This window comes from Phodopus roborovskii, unplaced genomic scaffold, assembly GCF_943737965.1.
Source record: "Phodopus roborovskii unplaced genomic scaffold, PHOROB, whole genome shotgun sequence".
Lineage (NCBI taxonomy): Eukaryota > Metazoa > Chordata > Mammalia > Rodentia > Cricetidae > Phodopus > Phodopus roborovskii.
In genome coordinates, this window is record NW_026126541.1 from 15,236,021 (window position 1) to 15,254,876 (window position 18,856).

Consider the following 18,856-nt stretch of genomic DNA (forward strand, 5'->3'; position numbering starts at 1 on the left):
CACACACACACACACACACACACACACACACACACACACACATACACACACTTCACCCATTAGCACCCAGAGCATGGCCCCTACACACCAGGCTCCAGCTTTCGTTCCTGCTCATCTCGGGTTCACATTCGGCTCTTTTGCTTGTGACATTCTCCCACAGAGACCTCAGGAGTGACCACGAAAGGGGTAGCAACTTCACGAGCCCAGAAAGCTAGGGGGCCTGGAGAAGACTTGTTTCTAGTCGCCAATGCGGGGCTCCAGAGATGCCCTAAATTCCCACGACTGGTGGGGTTCAGAATTGGGGCGGGCGGATCCCAGAGGTACCAGGCAGGTGACGAGCTACAATCCGGACCGGCTACCAAAGGTGCCAGAAAAGAATGACTGGCGGCGTCAGCAGCCAATGGAATCCCAGGACCGTGCAGGCCAGCCTTATTCCCGCAGCCGCACCGAGCGTGGGCGGGGTCCTTAGCTGGTTCAGCGTCTCGCGCCAGCCGGCGGGCGAAGCGGGCGTCTGCACAAGCGACCAGGTGAGGGGCCGACTTAGAGGTAGCGGGGCAGGAAGGCCCACAGTGGGGAGTCTATTTGTGTGTGTGTGGGGGGGGTTCACAATGATGCTCTGGAGGGCGCGGGCCTGGTTTTGCACTAGCGGATCACCAGTCATGGGATAGGGTCTCGCAGCGGCTTTATCTCCACAGCGGCAGTTCGGAGCCTAGCGGTCACTTTGGGGTGGCGGTGGGGGCAAGCTCGGCTGCAGCTGTCCCAGGTCCTGAAGTCCAGCTCTGGAGGCTAGCCCCTATCCATATATACACACAGGAAAGATGCTGCACTGAACTGTCCTGACACCCATTTTTCTCGCTCCTTTTAAAGTTCAAGAGCCTACTCTAATCCTATCTCCACTCTCTGAACCTCAACTGAGTTCTGGAGACCGGTGGATAACTCAGTCGAGAGCAGCAATGAGGGGTGAAAGAGAGCTCCTCAATGGCCTTGTAGATAAAGCTCGCAAAATCCAAGATGGTTCTGAACTGGGTAGATTTCCTCTGGCCCCAGGGTGGGAGAAGTAAGGGGCCCAAGAAACGAGAGGACAGGATTCTCAAGGCAAGGGGGCGTGTGGAGTACAATAGTATGGCCCTATGCCTCTCCCAACCCTGCTCTTCCTATACAGATTTGGAACCCACACTTGTAAGCATTGAGAGTGACGGATTCCATCCGCCTCGCTGAGACTCCAGCCCCACTGAGCATGCTCATGGAGCCCCGAACACCAACAGCCAACCTTTGGAGGGCAAGCAAACTTCCTCTGGATCTGTAGGGCAGTGCCCCAGCCTCTCCACCATGGCACGTGGTTTCACAGTGGCCTTTGACCCATCGGGTCTAGGAGAACTCAGCTCCAGTTCTCTGAGCTCCCTCTCCTCCCGAGGCCATCTGGGCAGCGACTTGGGCTCCACAGCAACACGATACTTGCTTAGGAAGCAGCAGCGCCTGCTCAATGGGCCCCCCCGTGGAATCCGAGCCTCATCACCCATGGGCCGAGTCATCCTCATCAACTCCCCCATTGAAGGTGGGTGTGGGGCTCAAGAATGGCTTGGATGGGGATCTCTGAGGACAACAAGGACCGATTAGGATGAGGGTTGATTAGAGCCGGTATGGTTAGGGAAATTCAAGAGATGGGAAGGGGATCATCTTTCATTTACCCTTTCCTCTCCTCCAGCCAAAATTTTAAATCTTCAGGGCTATAGAAGGATCAGAGGCGGGGGAATGGAAGCCCCAGGGATTCACAATGCAGAGTGCTGCGTCAGCCCCTCCGTCCCTTGGTCCCTGACCTATTTGTGTGTACCTTAGGGAGTGGAGCAGGATGGAGGAGATCTTACATTAACCAATAAGCTGTGTGACCATTTTAGTGCTGGACTGTGGAGAGTCAGTGCCCAGGCTTCAGGGCATGAGGGGAGGGGCCTGAAGACTAAGGGACATATATTGAGAAAAAGGGAGGGGGCAAACAATAGGAAGGCTGAGAGCCAGGCTGTGTACCCCAGAGTTGGATCCTTAGGGGAGAATGATGGTGTACGGCTGCCTGAAACGATGCCATTGCACACCGATTCTGTACCTGCCCTGGTTAGGTCCTGCAGGGGACCTGAGAGGTGAAGCTCAGTGTTCACCATTCAGGGACTGCAGCATAGTCAACCTAGAGACACAGCAGCAAGAACAGCTGGAGGGGATTGCAGATGTCCCCCACAAAGGTCAGAAGTGAAACATGATGGGCCAAGGGCTTGGACTGCAGTGACAGATGTGAGGCGACAAAGAGCTGGTGAGCAAGACAGGACCGTGAGGTGCCAGGAGGGGAGCGAAGCCCTGCGGGGCCGGCCTCTCTGTGGACAGGACAGATACATATCTCTAGTTGCTCTCCTCTCTCGGAGCCAGCACAGTTCCCCTGGCTGGATCCCAGGCTGGGCTTTTCAGGCCTGGTGTGTCCTCCAATGCAACTGGGAGTCTCTTTCCCCTTCCAAAGTCAGCTGGGCAGGGGTGGGGCGGGATGCCCAGGATATGGCTGCCACGTTCATTGACCACTGTAGGTCCTATGCTCAGGCAAGCAGCAAGGCATTGCTGAGGTCACCATTGCCCTTCTTGCCCTTCTGACCAAGAAGTAGAAGTCCCCAGAGGAGCCAGAAGGCAGGAGTCATGACCCTTTCTAACCAGCCCTCTCTCCTTTCTTCCTCTCCTAATTTGTTCTTTTTTTTTTTTCCTCATTCACTCATCTATTTATTTACCTAATATGTTTGTCAGACTCCATACACTGTGCAATGTGCTAGGGATGTATTATTGGTGAGAAAAAACTACAAAACCCCATGATAAAGCTTGCAGACTTCCAAAAGACAGGAAGTAATGCACAAATGAACAATAATACACAAGATAGAAAAATTCTGAAGGAAAAATAAATGTTGGAGACCAGTAGACATGAAAAGGTTCCTAAAACTTTACAGTATGCCAGAATTGCCTGGGAGAATTTACTAGAAGGTAGATTGGGGGTGGGGAAGCTGGTGAGATGGCCCAGTGGGTAAGGGCACCTGATGCCACGCCTGATGCCACGCCTGATGACCTGAGTTTAATTGCCAGGACCCACGCTCTACTAAAGAGCTGATTCTTGGAAGTAGTTCTCTGACTTCTGACTTCACACATGTGCCACGGCATCCACATGTGTGTGTGCATACACACACTAAATAAATAAATAAATGTAATTTTTAAAAAAAAATCAATGGGGAGGATGGAGAGATGGTTTATCAGTTAAGAGTATTAGCAGCTCTTCCAGAGGTGCTGAGTTCAATTCCCAGTACCCACATGGTGGCTCACAACCATCTATAATGGGATCAGATCCCCTCTTCTGTCTGCATGCAGAAAGAGCACTCATATACATAAAATACATAATTAATTTTTTTCTTTCGGTTTTTCAAGGCAAGGTTTCTCTATGTAGTTCTGGCTGTCCTGGAACTCACTCTGTAGACCAGGCTTGCCTCAAAGTCAGAGGTCTGCCTGCCTCTGCCTCTTGAGTGCTGGGATTAAAGGCAGGGTTGGGTTTATTTTATTTTATTGACATCCAGGATTTAAGCTGTGGAGTGAGTGTTTTGGCTATTTTATTTTGCTTTAAAAAAAATTCATTGTGTGTGTGTGTGTGTGTGTGTGTGTGTGTGTGTGTGTTTGAGATAGGTTTCTTTGTGTGACAGCCCTGGCTATCCTGAAACTCACTTTGTGGACCAGGGTGGCCTTGAACTCTCAGAGATCCATCCGACTGCTTCTGCCTCTAGAGTGCTGGAATTAAAGGTGTGAGCTATCACCAACCAGCTAGTTGTTTCTTTTCTTCTTTACCTTATTTATTGTATATGACTACACTTTATGCAAGAGGGCCCCAGATCCCGCTACATATGGTTGTAAGCCATGTGGTTGCTGGGAATTGAACTCAGGACCTCTGGATAAGCAGCCAGTGCTCTTCACCACGAAGCCCCCCTTGCTGTTGTCTCTTTTTCAGATAAATTCTCACTGTAGAGTACTGACTGGCTTAGAAGTTGCTATGTAGACTACACTGGCCTCAAACTTGTAACAATCCTTCCTCAGCTTCAGAGTATTGAGATTTCAGAATTGGGAAGCTACACTGGCTTGTTTGCTTTGGAGACAAAGTTTCACTTGAGCTGACCTTGTATTCCCCATCCACAGGCTTCCGTCTTCTAGGTGATAAGATATTATGTCTGGGCTACAGTGTCTTAAATTTAAAACAAAACCCAAAACAAACAAAAACTACAGCTAGATATAGCGGTGTCTGCTCCCAAGGCCAGGACTTGCAGTGGTATCTTCAAGGTGAACGTGGCCTACATAGCATATAAAACTCTGTCACAAAATAACATGGACTGGGATTGTAGCTCAGTGTGGCAGAGGCATCGCCTAACACACAAGGCTCCAAGCTGCTCACCTCAGGACTATGCATCTGCCAGAGGGCCTTGCAGGAGTCTCATTTTAACAAGTTTTCCAGTGATGCAGTGTCTGCTACTTTGACATCATGCCTTGGTCCAAGCTTTGCTGAGAAAGTGATGTCTAATGAGAGAGGGTAAGAAAAGGAGCCAACCCCTCCCAACCTCCACCAAAGCCAAAATGAAACTATTATAGGAGGAGACAGTTTCTAACTCAAATGAGGGACATGCACACACACACACACACACACACACACACACACCAGAATGGGGCCTAGAGAGATGGCTCAGAGGTTAAGAGCACTGCCTTTTCTTCAAGAGGTCCTGAGTTCAACTCCCAGTAATTTACAACCATCTATAATGAGATCTGGTGCCCTCTTCTGGCCTGCAGGCATATATGCAGACAGAACTCTGTATACATAATAAGTAAATAAATCTTTACAAGCTGAACAAACAAACAAAAACCCATTAGAATGGCTGAAGCCCACTGATGGAGGAGAGAATGATAGAGGTGTCAGAGAAAGGTATGGAGGGCCACACGGGGCCAGGGGCAGCCTGTCAAACAGACAGGAAGGGCTGACATAGAATGGGAAGCAAGCAGATGGCTAGGGAGCTTCAGGGAGGGTGAGTAGCCTAGTTAGATTCCATCCTCAGAGAAGCCACACTACAGTTCTCAAAGCTCAGATGTAGCAGGGCGTGGCGCACACCTTTAGACCCAGCACTCAGGAGGCAGAGGCAGGCAGATCTCTGTGAGTTTGGGCCAGCCTGGTCTACCTGGGCCTGGTCTACCTGGGCCTGGTCTACCTGGATGGCCAGAGCTATGTAGTGAGACTATAATAAATGAAAACTAAAACAAACAAAGCCTCAGATGTGACATCCCAATTGCCCAGGGCATAGGGGTCCCCAGGGAGACATGGGGGGGGGGAAGTGGACTGTGGGCAGGGAGGCTTTTTTGATAAGGCTAATGGGGCCTGAGAACTGTGTAATGGCAATTGTCCTATATCACCCTGTCCAGACCGTCCTCGGAGATTTCAGCCCCAACTGTGCTGGTCACACATTGAAAGCTGATAGATCAAACTCTCTCTCTCTGTCTCTCTCTCTCTCTGTCTCTCTCTCTGTATCTCTCTCTCTCTCTCTGTGTGTGTGTGTGTGTGTGTGTGTTCCTTCTCAAGCACCTCTAGAGTAAACCTTGCCTGAAGGAAAAATAAATCTCCCCTTCTTGCCTGGCACACTTGTCAGTTGTCACTCAGCAGCTAATCTCTCCCATCTCATTTCCCTGTGGATCTATCCCCTCTGCCTCTTCCCGGGGCTCCAGGGAGACATGTAGCACGCTCAATTGGAGGTTCTGTCCTCAGGAAGCCATGTAGTCCCTAGAGCTGTATCCCTAGAATCGGAGTCTGTGAGCCAGAAGAGGCCTCAGCACCTTTTCCGTGAGGTCCTGTCAGCGACTAAGTTTCAGCCTTCATGCCTCTGGATGAAAAGCTTTACTATCATCTGTCCCTGTCTAACGCCCCTGTGCAAGCTTGGTCCTGCCCTTAAGTTACACTGAGCATATATTGACTTCTATGGACAGTTCTGAGGCTGACTGAAGTTGGAGCTCATTCTGTTGCGAGCTGAGCCCAGACTCCCCAAATTGGAATCTTGAACCTTCCTCTCTACCTACCCACCTTGCTCTCAGAAAGGCAAATTTTCAGAGATTGGACATAAGAATTCAGAAGAGATCTCACACACACACAGAGAGAGAGGGAGGATGCAAAGGAAGAGCATGGAATATAATCGAGCTGTTCCCACCTGCTCCTGTACTGTCACTGACTGGTCTGTGGTCTCCGAATTACCCAGAGGGGCCTTGAACACCATCTCCCTGTATCATCTGGGTGGCTCTGCACAGAAGCCTAATCTTTGCAGACACCGAGTTGGGTACTCCAGATGTTTGGTTGCCAGAATTAACATGGAGGTCATACCCGTGTGCTTATCCTCAGCCAACAGTGATGAAAGTGACATCATCCACGCCGTCCGGGTGGAAAAGAGCTCCTCTGGGAGGCTGGGCTTCAGCGTGAGAGGTGGCTCTGAGCATGGCCTGGGCATCTTTGTCAGCAAGGTGGAGGAGGGGAGCAGTGCAGGTGAGCAGGGGGAGCATGGCTTGGGATGTGACCTCGCTTCCATGGGTAGCAAAAGCTAGGTGGCCAAGGATAGGAACCACTTCTCCTCAGCGCTCACTCTTGTGTGGGTTAGGGGACACAGCCTAGTGTCTTCTGGCGGGCGGGCGTGTAGAGCCCATTTTGAGGACTCACCGTTCCCCCGCTCCTGAGCAGAGCGTGCTGGCCTGTGTGTGGGGGACAAGATCACGGAGGTGAACGGGCTGAGTCTAGAGAGCACCACGATGGGCAGCGCTGTGAGGCTGCTGACCAGCAGCAGCTGCCTGCACATGATGGTGCGGCGCATTGGCCGTGTGCCCGGCATCAAGTTCTCTAAGGAGAAGACCACATGGTGAGTAGCGCCCGACCTTGCTCAGACCCCCCTGCCCCTGCCCCTGCCCCTGCCCAGGGGCTCTGCTCTCTGGGCATCTCTGCATGGGGACTTGTAAGGAGCAGAAATGGAGCTCTGGGATTGGGGAGGGGGGAGGACAGAGATCATGATAGATTAGATGCTTAGCATAGTCCAGGCAGGCAGCATCAAAAACCAAACACAAGAGGGAAATGGGCCTCCAAATGTTGCAACTGCTTAGTAGATGGGTGATTCAGATTGTTTCATAGGTTTGATGAAACCTATAATGCACTGAAGATTTGGGGCCAGGAGAAGCCCCCCCCCTCACCCCAAGAGGGTCAGTCATCCCCTATCCAATCAGTTGCCAAGGCTGTTAGGCTGGATGTTCCCGGAGGACCTAGGGTGGGGCTGTTGTGTTGTGGCAGGGTGGATGTAGTGAACCGGCGGCTAGTGGTGGAAAAGAGCAGTTCAACACCCTCGGACAGCAGCTCAGAGGATGGCATGCGCCGCATTGTCCATCTCTATACAACCTCTGATGACTTCTGCCTGGGCTTCAACATCCGTGGGGGCAAGGAGTTCGGCCTGGGCATCTATGTGTCTAAGTGAGTGCTGGGGCGAAATGGAATAGCTGGGTATGGGGCCGGGGCAGAGCTGGAAGAAAAGTTTGGGGATGGGTCAACATGAGGCTCAGCAACTAACGTCCAAATGAGGGCCCCTTCGGGCTAGGCCCTGGTGAAAGGGTGTTGTCAATCGGAAGAGGCCCAAGGGATGAAGGTGGGCTTTCCTATAGCCAAGTGAAGGGGGTCTGCGTTGTGGGGGAGGGAGGCGGGCCAGGGTGCTATCGAGCAACACTTGTCTATCCCCAGAGTGGATCATGGTGGGCTGGCTGAGGAGAATGGCATCAAAGTGGGGGACCAGGTCCTGGCGGCCAACGGTGTCGGGTTTGATGACATCAGCCACAGCCAGGCCGTAGAACTGCTGAAGGGCCAAACACACATCATGTTGACCATCAAGGTGGGCCAGATGACATGGGAGCGGGGAGGGGCCAGACTATGGCTGGAGCGTCTCAAAACACCCTAGTTCTTAATTAGACTGCTGGCCCTGCCACTAGTGTTAATCCCACAGCCCCGTAGAAGGGACAGCAGAAATTCTTGTCATGCCCACTTGGCAAAAAAAGCGAGCTGAGGCTCACAGAGGCAGCAGTCAGTTGTCCCTCAGCTGGTCAGCAGCGGGGCCTGGCTCTGATCGGGCTTCCCATATTTCTAGCATAGTAGCTGTCCTTCGGCATGGGGGAAGGCCTCAAGGTGAAGGACTAATGTATGGAGTGGGAGCTTAGCTGTGTACAAGACCTGGGTTGTGGGGACCCCCGGAGGCACACACAGGGCAAAAAAGACTGGGCTACAGCAGAGTTTGGGGTTCTAGGAGGTGGTTGGTTTCATTATTCACATGGCTGTCATGCCTGCTTAAGGTCTTGCTCTATCTGTGTGCACAGGAGTAGTGACTCAGTCTTCCCTTGGGTCCGCCAGGCTCCCTGCTCTGTCCTTTCTCCCTGGCTTGGCACCCAGCTTCATTCACTGAGTCATGGGCTCACCCCAGCCTCTCTCCCACACACATCTTCCCCTTTCTAATTATCTGGGGCATTCTTTCTAACTCCAGCTCTTCCCCAATTCATTTGCTAACTCTGCCGTGTATGCGTGTGTTGTTTTTTTTGTTTTGTTTTGTTTTGTTTTGAGGCCCTCACTCTATAGCCCAGGCTACATTTTCCCTATGTAGCCACAGCTGGCCTTAGACTCAAGATCCCCTTTCTCAGGTTCCCAAGCACGGAATTCTAGGTATGAACCAGCCTGCCTGGCCGTATTTTTTAAAATTATTTATTAATTTCATGTACATTGAGTGCTCTATCTGCATGTACGCCTTCATCCCAGAAGAGGGCACCAGATCCCACTGTAGATGGTTGTGAGCCACCCTGTGGGTGCTGGGAATTGAACTCAGGACCTCCGAGAGAGCAGTCAGTGCTCTTAACCACTGAGCCGTCTCTCCAGCCCCTCAACAGTATTTTTGAGCACCTCGGAGGTCAGGTGCTGAGCTGCACGGAGATCAGGGTAGACCAACGAGGCCTCTGCTCCTGGGGGACGGTGGCCATCAGATTTTGACAAACCCTGTCAGGAAATTAGCAGAAGGGGAGTGGGATAGTTGAGGAAGCGCCTTGTAGTCAAGACAAGAGGAGAGTCAAGAGGCAGTGGCAGTCAAAGAAGGGAGCTAGCCATGTGATTAGTACAGGAGGAGAAAGGCCTGAGCTGGGGAGGGAATTAGCATGTTTAGAAAGTAAGCCGGTGGACCCAGTTTACTCTCATCCCCAACCCATCCCTCCTGACTTCTCACCTGCTCCTCCGATGCCTGCCCTGTGTTCTCCAGGAGACTGGCCGGTACCCTGCCTACAAAGAGATGGTTTCAGAGTACTGCTGGCTGGATAGATGTAAGTTCCTACTGATGGAAGGGAGGAGCCCAAGGGCGAGGCTGGGCTTCTTGCGGGGGGGGGGGGGGGAATGAGAGGTGAGGAGACCAAGATGCCCTCAGGACCTTCCTGCAGCCCAGAGCTGCTCACAGCCTTAACTGAGGGCTCCCAGACTCAATGCCAGGGTGTTCTAGGCCTCAAGTCCCGTGGACAAGGAAAAAGAAGCGACTTCCCAGGGCTCCCTGATGTAGGTGACAATCTGAGCAGGTGGCAGCTCTGAGCCACCCCAAAGCCCAAAGGCAGTGTGTGAGCATGCAGGGCCCCCGGGGAAGAAAGCCAAGCCGATGTCTGAGCTACCTCATTTCCTCTCCCTTGTAGTGAGCAATGGGGTATTACAGCAGCTGTCCCCAGCCTCAGAGAGTGGCTCCAGTATCTCCTCCTATGCGGGCAGTGTCCCCTGCAGCTCAGGCTCACTGCCCTCTGCCCACATGGATGTCTGCCTGGGGCCGGAGGAGCCCAGTGGCCACGGCCCAGGCTGGGGGCGAGCAGACACAGCCATGCAGACTGAGCCTGACATGGGCAGCCGTGTGGAAACGTGGTGCAGCGTAAGGCCAACTGTCATCCTCAGAGACACGGCCATCTGCTCTGATGGTCCCTCTTCTACCCGACGCCTTGATTCTGCACTTTCGGAGTCGCCCAAGACTGCTCTGTTGCTGGCCCTGAGCCGACCCAGGCCTCCCATCACACGGTCTCAGAGCCACCTGACACTGTGGGGTATGCTGGGAGGGTGCCACTCTTGTCACAGCCCCTAGTCCAAACAAAGCCTGACCCACAACCAAGGAGCAATCCCAAATCTGCCTTTGCCCAAATCCCGGGGCCTAGGCCAGGTCCCAGGCCCAGTCCCAAAATACTCTCAGGTTCCTCTCTAGGCTTCACTTTATAAACAGGCCAGGGCCCCAAACCCACCCTCTGTTTCAGCCCCCAAATTGATAAGATCAGGGCCCTAAACCAGCCCCAACTCCAATTTCTCCAGCCTGGGATGCCCAGACCTGTTTAGTTACAGACACACACCAGATTCCCTACATCCCTGGAGCTGTATGGTAGGGGTGAGGTGGAAGACCATGGCCACTCTGGGATGGCTGCAGATGCCCTCTGCTCCTCTCCCTCTCTCTGCCCTTTCCTACCCCTCTGCACCCTGGTTCTCTCCTGCCTACCCTCCAGCCCCCCGGGGGCTCCCTCATGTCTACAGAGGAGAAGAAACAGCGGAAGAAGGAGAAGTCAGGGACCCCGGGGGAGAACGGGGCCTTGCAGCGCTCCAAGACACTGATGAACCTCTTCTTCAAGGGAGGGCGTCAGGGGCGGCCAGCAGGGGACGGGCACAGAGAGGCCTGGACACTGGACAGCAGAAGCCCCACCAAAGTCCGCCCTCGCCTGGACCTGGAGAAAGGTATATGCTGGAATCTAACTGGCAGTTCCAGTTGAAACCTTACCCTACCACACCACTCACCCTCACAAGTAAAATGGAAGGGCTAAAGCTCCTTTCTTTGGGCACATAGAAAATCCGAATGGGTGAATATACGGCAGCACTTGGTCTAGCCCCTAGAAGGTGCTCCGAAAATGGGGTAGCCACTGTCACCCTGCCATCTCCCATCTTTTCAGAAGGGTAAAGTGACAGACCCAAGGTACAGCAAGAAGCTCTGGAGCTCAGCCATGAGCTTGTGGTGGCAATGGGCAGCTCTTTGGCTAGGACCCCTGGCTTCACACCCTCCATCCAGAGCTCCACAGGTCCAACCCAGTCCTAGAACTACCCCTGAGGAAAGCCACTTCTCAACCACGGCTCAGATGGAAGGGACTCAGGCAGGGATACTGTCCCCACCCCATTAGTCATGGCGGTTGAAGCTTTGGGCTCCGGGCATGCTAGGTGAGCACTTTACCACTGGGTTCCAGCTCCAGCCCCAGAGTTTTCCTAAGGACCTTCACAAGAAGCCTGTCAACTCTTTTGAGACTCAGAGACCAGACCTAATATGGGTGCGGTAAAACTCACAATTGCATGGGACAGAAACTCAAATCCAGTTAGCTTTAAAGCGTGCTTCTAGGCTCAGCCACTGACTTTAGCCTAACTAAAGGAACAATACCAACAGACATATCTCCCTCCGATGAAAGAGAGATGGCCACTGTCCCTTAGCAACCCTTGGGACAGGGAATTTTTGTTGTTTGAGCTTGATGATGATGATGATTGGTTTTTAGAGACAGAGTTTCTCTGTGTAACAGCCCTGGCTGTACTGGAACACACTCTGTAAACCAGGCTGGCCTTGAACTCACAGAGATCCTCCTGCCTCTACCTCCCATGTGTTGGGATTAAAGGTGTGTACCACCACAGCTGTCTTTTTTACTTTTGAGACATGGTCTCATGTTGTAGCCCAGGCTGGCCTCAAACTCACAGATATCTGCCTGTCTCTGGCTCCCAAGTGCTGGGATTAAAGCCATGTGCTACCTCACCTGACCTACAGGGGTCAGTCAGGGCTTTCACTGCCTCCTGGTCATCTGTCATGCTTAGCAAACCGCTGTGATGTGAGGGAGGGGTGATGGAGGGATGGGATGGAACAGGGTGGCAGGGGGAGACACAGGACAGGAGCTCCCAGACCTGGTAGATGGGGGATTTTTCTGCCCACCCTGAGCCACCCTGCCCACCCAGCCAGAAAGCATGGGCTGAGATTGGAGGGGGCCACCCAGGAGGCAAGCAGGGGGCTGCTTCCAGAAGTGGGAGCCAACACTGGGAAGTGGAAGCAAACTGAGAATTTGGACGTTGCCCTGCCTTAGAATTTTCTGGAGGCCTCAGAGTGACAGACTAGCAGAGGAAACGCTTCTCCAAACCAAGGCTGGGCCAGCTCCTTCGCCTTTTCGTCTTCTCAGTTCCCAGGTTCTTGTTTTCTCACGGTTCGAAGCCCACCTCTCTGGCCCATCCTTTCTCTGTTTCCAAGGCCCCTCCTCCTCCCTCTGTCTCTGGAAGGTAGGTACCACCAAGCTCTGCCCTTGGGGTTCTCTCCATTCATTTCCAAGTAAATCTCCAAAAGCCTCCTACTGCCTCCTCTTCTGGTCCACAGCCTTCACTGACTCCCCACTGCCTGTGAATGAAGTCCCTAGCTGGGCATGACCTTGAAGGTCACAAAGGCACTTGTCCCCACCCTGACTACTTCTCACAGGAACTCCTGTTCCAGCTGATCTGAACCTTTCTTCTTTACAGCAGGGAGCATGGGACCTGTGCAGAAGTTTGTCACCTGGAGACTGAGACGTGGTAAATCCAGTATCCCAAGGTCCCCATGGTAAAGCAACAGATGGGGGGGGGTACAAGCTAGGACCGGCTTGTTGGCTTGCAACTTGGCAAAGAACTTGGCTAACTTACTAGAAAAGATGGGGGGTGCAGAGATGGGACCTCCAAAGACACTTGGGTGTGAGGAAGCCCGTCTATACTCCAGTGAGGGGACAGATTAGTACAACAATGAAGGAGGAGCTGGAGTTTGCCTCTATTGATGGCAGTTTGTTAGGAAAGGCCGTGATGAGGGGCAAGGGCACAGTGGGGCTCTGTTCAGGGTACCTCAGTCTCTCAGCTGGCCTGTTTGGAGCCTCACCCCTGCCAAGAGAAACTCCACCTGATGCGAAGAGCTCACATCACCTTCCTCACACCCTCTTGCCCCGCCCTACAGACCGGGAGAGGGGCCAGGCCCTGCTCTCCGCTAGGCCTGGAAGCCCCTCTGGCCAGCTGCCCAGTGTGGAAGGGCAGGTACAGGCCTGGGAAAGTCGACGGCCCCTCATCCAGGACCTGGCCCGGAGGCTGCTCACAGACGACGAGGTACTAGCAGTCACTCGCCACTGCTCCCGGGTAAGTCTCTGCCCAAGGCCTGGTCCCTCATCCCAGGCCACTGTCTGTTGGCCGATACCTGGGTTTGTTGTTTGGGGTCAATGCACAGCAAACTCCCAGGCAGACGCAAGAAGGAAAGATAGACAATAATTAGAATCTAAATCCCCCTGGTGACAGTCAGAGCACTGTGAAAGACAGACATGGGTAACCCAGGAGATCTGGGAAGGCCTCTCAGAGGAGGTGACAGTTAGCTGAGGAGATGAGGAAGACAGGTGGTAAGTGGGAGGGGGAATCCTCACAGGCAACGGACTGTGCCCTCTCTAACCCCCAGTCTTGTCCCCCATCTCCCCCTCTACTCCTGGGACAGCCAGCAGGTGTGACCTTTCTGCCAAGGGCCTGTTCCTGTTTCCCAAGTAGGTTTCCTTTCTCTCCAGTCAGTTCCAGAGGGAGGGCCCCGGGTCTGTGGGGGGTCGGTTTTAAAAGACTCCCTGTGCCTCAGTGTTGGGGAGGCTGCAGAGTGATGCTCCGCCCTCCCCCTCCCCATCATTCTCTCCGAGGGACCGCAAAGGTTGTGTGGTGGGTTCCCTGTAGGGAGCATGCATTAGTGCACACTGTAGGCAAGCTGAGCAGTGTTAGAAAATCACTCCTGCCTTCACCTGGTTCATGATGTGGCTGTACGGGTATTGTTGTGATGTGTACACTGGCATGTCCTTGGGGTAACCGGTTTGGGTTGACATGCCTACATGTAATTGTCTGAGCATAACATGCCTGTATGTGCCCACGTAATATCACTCAAAGCCTAAGGTGGGGTTGTTCACACATCCCTTTACCAAGGGCTGGTTTACAACAGAAGCGCAGATGGAGGTTCCTGTCAAGGGTAACCTTTGTCACTCAGGTTAAGTAGGCCTTGTGAGAGCTTGCAACTTTGAGCTCTGGCCACTAGGAGGGGCCCTGTATCTGTATCTGTGGCCAGCACTTTCTCTTCATCCCTCCGTTCCCTCAGCCCTATTCAAACCAGGGCTTCACGGTGACTGTATTTACGCTGTAGGTTCTACATACGATCCACATCCAAACCAACACCCCCACCCTAAACATGAAATGAGCCCGGGCCTGAGAGATGGGCAATGTTCCTCAGTGACTACCATGTGTTGCCCTGAACCTGGCTTCCTGTCTCCTGTCTGAGCCCAGAATCACAAGTTACCTCCCTTATTGCTCTACAGTTCCCTTATGAGGCAGAATAGATGACAAGTTCCTTTCTCCCACCCCCCACAATGTGACATCCCAACCCCCTACACCCAGCTTTCCTAGGCCACCACACAGCTGATACAAATTATAAGCTGCACAGTTTTAGAGGCTGCTAATCACCTGATAGGAGGGTCTTTGTGGGCCCTTCACACCACAGCAAACCTGTGTTACTTGTTATTCTGCACATCCTGAGGACACTTTCCTCCCCAAGTCCCACACCGCCCCTTGCATCCAGCTTCCGAGACCCCATTGCCGTTTACAGTTTCTGCCGAATGAGGCTCATCTGTCCCTTGTTCCCACTTGAGTTCCTGAGGCTCTGGAGAGGGTCTTATTATCTCTGGGCCTCTTTTGCCCCCCCCCCCGGGGTCTACCAGTAGAGGCTGAACTCATGCTTGTGGACTTGAGAGACATGCACGTATATGGCAGCATGTTGTTGATATGAGTCCCTGTAACTGTGGGTGTAGTTTAGACACACACACATATACACACTTTATTTTTATTTTTTCCCTTAATATCTATTGATGATTCACTCAGATGACCAGAGCGCCTGCTGTTTCTGTGTCTATGCCCCATAGGAGGTAACTACCCCTGGGTCTCTCTGGAGCTGTCTCCCTTTCACCACCAGGGGGCAGTGTAACTTGGCTCCCTGTATTCAGTTCTCTAGAATCCATGGGGTGTGGCATCCGGGCTGGTAACATCCAGGCTGGTAACATCCAGGCAGTGCCAGGCAGAAGGGTACTGAGTAGAGATGCACTCTGTGGAGCCACCCATTCCCCAAGGTCACCATTTTAGCTCTGAACAAAGGGTGGGGACAGCCAGGACCACAGCCTAGAGTTGTGCTTACATTCCTTCCTTTTGCCTGGGGGAAGGAGAGGGGTGGGGGTGGGGCAGTTCACTACACTTTATTTTCCTTTGCCAGAGCATGGCTTTGAGAAAATTCTCCCTGAGCCTCAGTTCCTCCCTCTGTAAAACAGGGGTCATCTCAGTGGCTGCTAAGTAACAGACTGTATGTAAAAACTTAGAAAGTTGCCTGTCCAGATGCCATGATTGCCGTTGCTATTTGTTACAGATCTGCTGCTCCTCAAGGCATGCACAGAATTACTGATGTCCCATCTTGTGGACTTTGAATAGGGTGAATCTATCCTAGAATGAGGATGACTGGATTCGCCCCAGGGTCCGTGTGTGCTCTGGAGTTTCCCCACATCCAGTTCTGGAGTTTCTGCTGCTGTCTGACCTGTGGTGTTTCCATAAACAGTATGTCCATGAGGGTGGTGTGGAGGATCTGGTGCGCCCCCTGCTGGCCATCCTGGACCGGCCGGAGAAGCTGCTGCTGCTGAGGGACATCAGGTTGGGAGGGGTTTGAGAGAGGGGAGGGGCAAGAAGCCCCAGTGACCGTAGGAGGGAAGCTCCTGCATGCCTGCTTCCCTCACACCCTTGCCTTCCCCAGGAGTGTGGTGGCCCCCACGGACCTCGGCCGCTTTGACAGCATGGTGATGCCTGTGGAGTTGGAGGCTTTTGAGGCTCTCAAGAGCAGGGCAGGTCAGCAGTTGGAGCAGGACTTCTGGCTCCTGAGCACCAGTCAGGTGTAGGAATGGAGGTTGGCATGCCCACCTGGGAGCCTGGCACAGTGCCTGACCTCTGACCTGTCCTCCCCTCCAACCAGTTCGGCCTTCTGCTTTGAGACCAACTAGGCAAGATACGCCACCCAGGCGTCACCTCGTCACCCCTGTGCCTGGTCAGTCGGAGTCCCATAACCCCAGGGAAAGGGACAAGCCCCGGGGGATATTGGAACAGGGAGGACAGGCCATCCATCCTTGCCTCCATGCAGCATCACTGTAGTCAGGAAGGAAAGCCGCGTTCTCCAGGCCATTGTTCTTACTCCCGCTCACTCCTGAATAGGGCATTTTAAAACTCTTAAATCTGGTTTCTTGGCTATGCTAAAGTAGAACTGTAATACGGTACAAAGTGCTAGGATACTATTAGTAATAGGTCATGTTTGTCCACCTGCCCCAGTGGGCGGAGTTCCTTTACCACGGGACACTTTACAGCAGACCTGAGCAAATCCAGTCCTTGTTTACACACTGGGGAACCCTATAAACAGCAGAAAGGCACCCTGGGACTGATGGTCAAGAGCAACAAGCTGGCTTTGAACCCCTTCCTCAGATAGCCGTGGAGGCTTCTACTTGCTGCCTGTGAACGGCTGCTCAGAAGATGACGACGACGACGGAGAGATAAGGGAGAGGCTGGGGGGCCTTAAGGTCTCTCTCGGTGCCTCTGCCCCTCGCCATCACCGTCAAGGAATCCCTCCTCTACAAGATGTGCCAGTTGATGCCTTCTCTCCTCGCCGAAGCGCATGTGCACCTCCTCCCCAACCACCTCCTGTGGCTCCCCGGCCTCCCAGGCCTAACTGGCTACTCACAGAACCCCCAAGCAAAGAGGACTCTCAGCAGAGCCAGAGGCAGACCCCAGCCCAAAGCCGCAGTCGAAGTCGCAGTCGAGGTCGAGGCAAGTCCCCTGGGCGCAGGCGCTCCCCTTCTCCAGCACCCATCACCCCCGCCACCACAGCCAATGGGCGTTACCACAGGCCTCGCAAGGCAAGGCCCTCGCTCCCACGACCTCTGGGTGGGCCAGAGGCCAAGGTGGGAGCTAGACAAGGGCCCTTGGAGAATGGCATTGGTGGGCCAACTGAGACTACCAGGAAGGCCGCCACCGGAGAGGTGAGGACAGTCACACTCTCCAAGATGAAGCAGTCTTTGGGTAAGTTCAGGGGGCACTGCAAGGTGGATGGCTGGGGGTGAGGGCGGGAAGGGAACCTGAGTACTGAGGTGTGTGGTTGGGGAATCTAGGTTTGGAGGTTGAGAGGAGATGGGACGCAGAGGTGGGAAGAAGTTAAGGCTGATTCAGGGGATTGGGTTCCACGCCCCTCCTGGGAGCTCACGGTTTGGGGTAAGGCTGCCACTCTGCGCTCGGACCTCTCCCCAGGCATCAGCATTTCTGGGGGCATCGAGTCCAAGGTGCAGCCCATGGTTAAGATAGAGAAGGTCTTTCCAGGAGGCGCTGCTTCCCTCTGCGGGGCCCTGCAGGTAGGTGAAGCAAAGCCTCGGTAGGCCCTGGGCTGAGGGGTACAGACAGGGAAGTTCACATGCTTCCAGCCAGGCATGTTCAGACCAGGTCGTAGGAGGTGGCTTGGGGGCAAAGAGGTCAGGCCAGTAGGATGGCAGGCCTAAAGAATCTGTCCCCTCATGCTAGCCTAGGCCTGAGAATGGCCCATCCTGTTCCACCTCAAGTCCCAAAGGACAAAGGGCCATTGTGTGTGCCCCACCCTGCCCCCAACAGCTCCAGGCACAAATGTTCTATTGTCCATCCCCAGCACCCAGATAGGAGCGCCCTAGCTAGTAGGGGTGAAAGGCCACTGCCTTCAGGTTGGGTGGTGGGTGGGAATGATGTGCAAGCGGACTGTCTCCATGCCAGGCTGGCTTCGAGCTGTTGGCAGTGGATGGGGAGACTCTGGAGCAGGTGACCCACCAACGAGCCGTGGACACCATCCGGAGAGCATACAGGAACAAGGCTCGGGAGCCTATGGAGCTTGTGGTCAGGATCCCTGAACTTGGCCTGCTGCCCTTATCCTCTGCCCCATTAGCCTTTAAGGATCAGAGCCTTCCTGCTGACAGTTTCTCTGCCCATGGATCCCTTGACAATACCCCAATTGCCCCCAGCTACCTCCCTTCCCCTGAGGCCAGGCATCTACAACAGACTCTCAACCCAGCCCTTCAGGGTTCTCAGAGTACCCCCAAACCCTCCGCTCTTCTTAAGGGTCCCCAGGACCCTCCCCATGGACCTTAAGGACTACTGCTGCCCCCAGGTTTCTTGTACACGGGCTCATACCCTCTGTCCTATCTGCCTGCCTGGAGAGACCACCATGCTTGTGGCTCTGATCCACTCAGGGCTGTTGCAAAAGTGCTGGCCTTTTAAATAAGCTAGATGACCAAGTACAAGCTTCTAGTGGGCAACCTGTGTCACCTGCCTTCCCTTGTCCTGGACCGCTTTGCAGCGAGGGGACAGACAAACTCAAGTCTGAACCTGTAACAGGTGTGAGGTTTTTCATGCCCCTGGCTTCCCAAACTCAGGGGGCTTAAACTCTGAGTCAAGGTCACTGCATCCGTGCCCCAGGCTCAAGCTGCATTCGGTGCAAAGGACAGGATGGGACACTTTCTAATCCCTCAGACCTTACTAAGATTCATGTAGCTAGCAGTCCTAGGACTAGATTCTAACTGGACTAGTTGTTCCATGACCCTTTCTCCCGGTAGGAACTCCACAAAGCTGGTGGGTAGCCAACAAGCAGAGGGGACAGATGTCCCAGACAAA

General features: G+C 53.6%; 1 protein-coding gene across 1 annotated transcript; it reads left to right on the top strand.

Moving 5' to 3' along the window:
- The first annotated feature begins 1,165 nt into the window (after positions 1–1,165).
- On the top strand, positions 1,166–18,413 carry Pdzd7 (PDZ domain containing 7). Its single transcript, XM_051199681.1, has 16 exons — positions 1,166–1,555; positions 6,428–6,568; positions 6,761–6,935; positions 7,358–7,534; positions 7,799–7,946; positions 9,348–9,408; positions 9,766–10,161; positions 10,637–10,834; positions 12,632–12,682; positions 13,092–13,267; positions 15,747–15,838; positions 15,939–16,030; positions 16,155–16,226; positions 16,655–17,248; positions 17,474–17,574; positions 17,963–18,413. The coding sequence occupies exons 1-16, from the start codon at positions 1,330–1,332 to the stop codon at positions 18,332–18,334; spliced, it is 3,072 nt and encodes a 1,023-aa protein (XP_051055638.1). The 5' UTR covers positions 1,166–1,329; the 3' UTR covers positions 18,335–18,413.
- Positions 18,414–18,856: the final 443 nt, after the last annotated feature.

Bases quoted from the DNA above. Each gene is read 5' to 3' on its own strand.
- Pdzd7 (XM_051199681.1), top strand. From the start codon at position 1,330: ATGGCACGTGGTTTCACAGTGGCCTTTGACCCATCGGGTCTAGGAGAA. The intron at 6,936-7,357 runs GTGAGTAGCGCC...GTGTTGTGGCAG, and splicing joins TCTAAGGAGAAGACCACATG to GGTGGATGTAGTGAACCGGC. The intron at 13,268-15,746 runs GTAAGTCTCTGC...TTCCATAAACAG, and splicing joins TCACTCGCCACTGCTCCCGG to TATGTCCATGAGGGTGGTGT.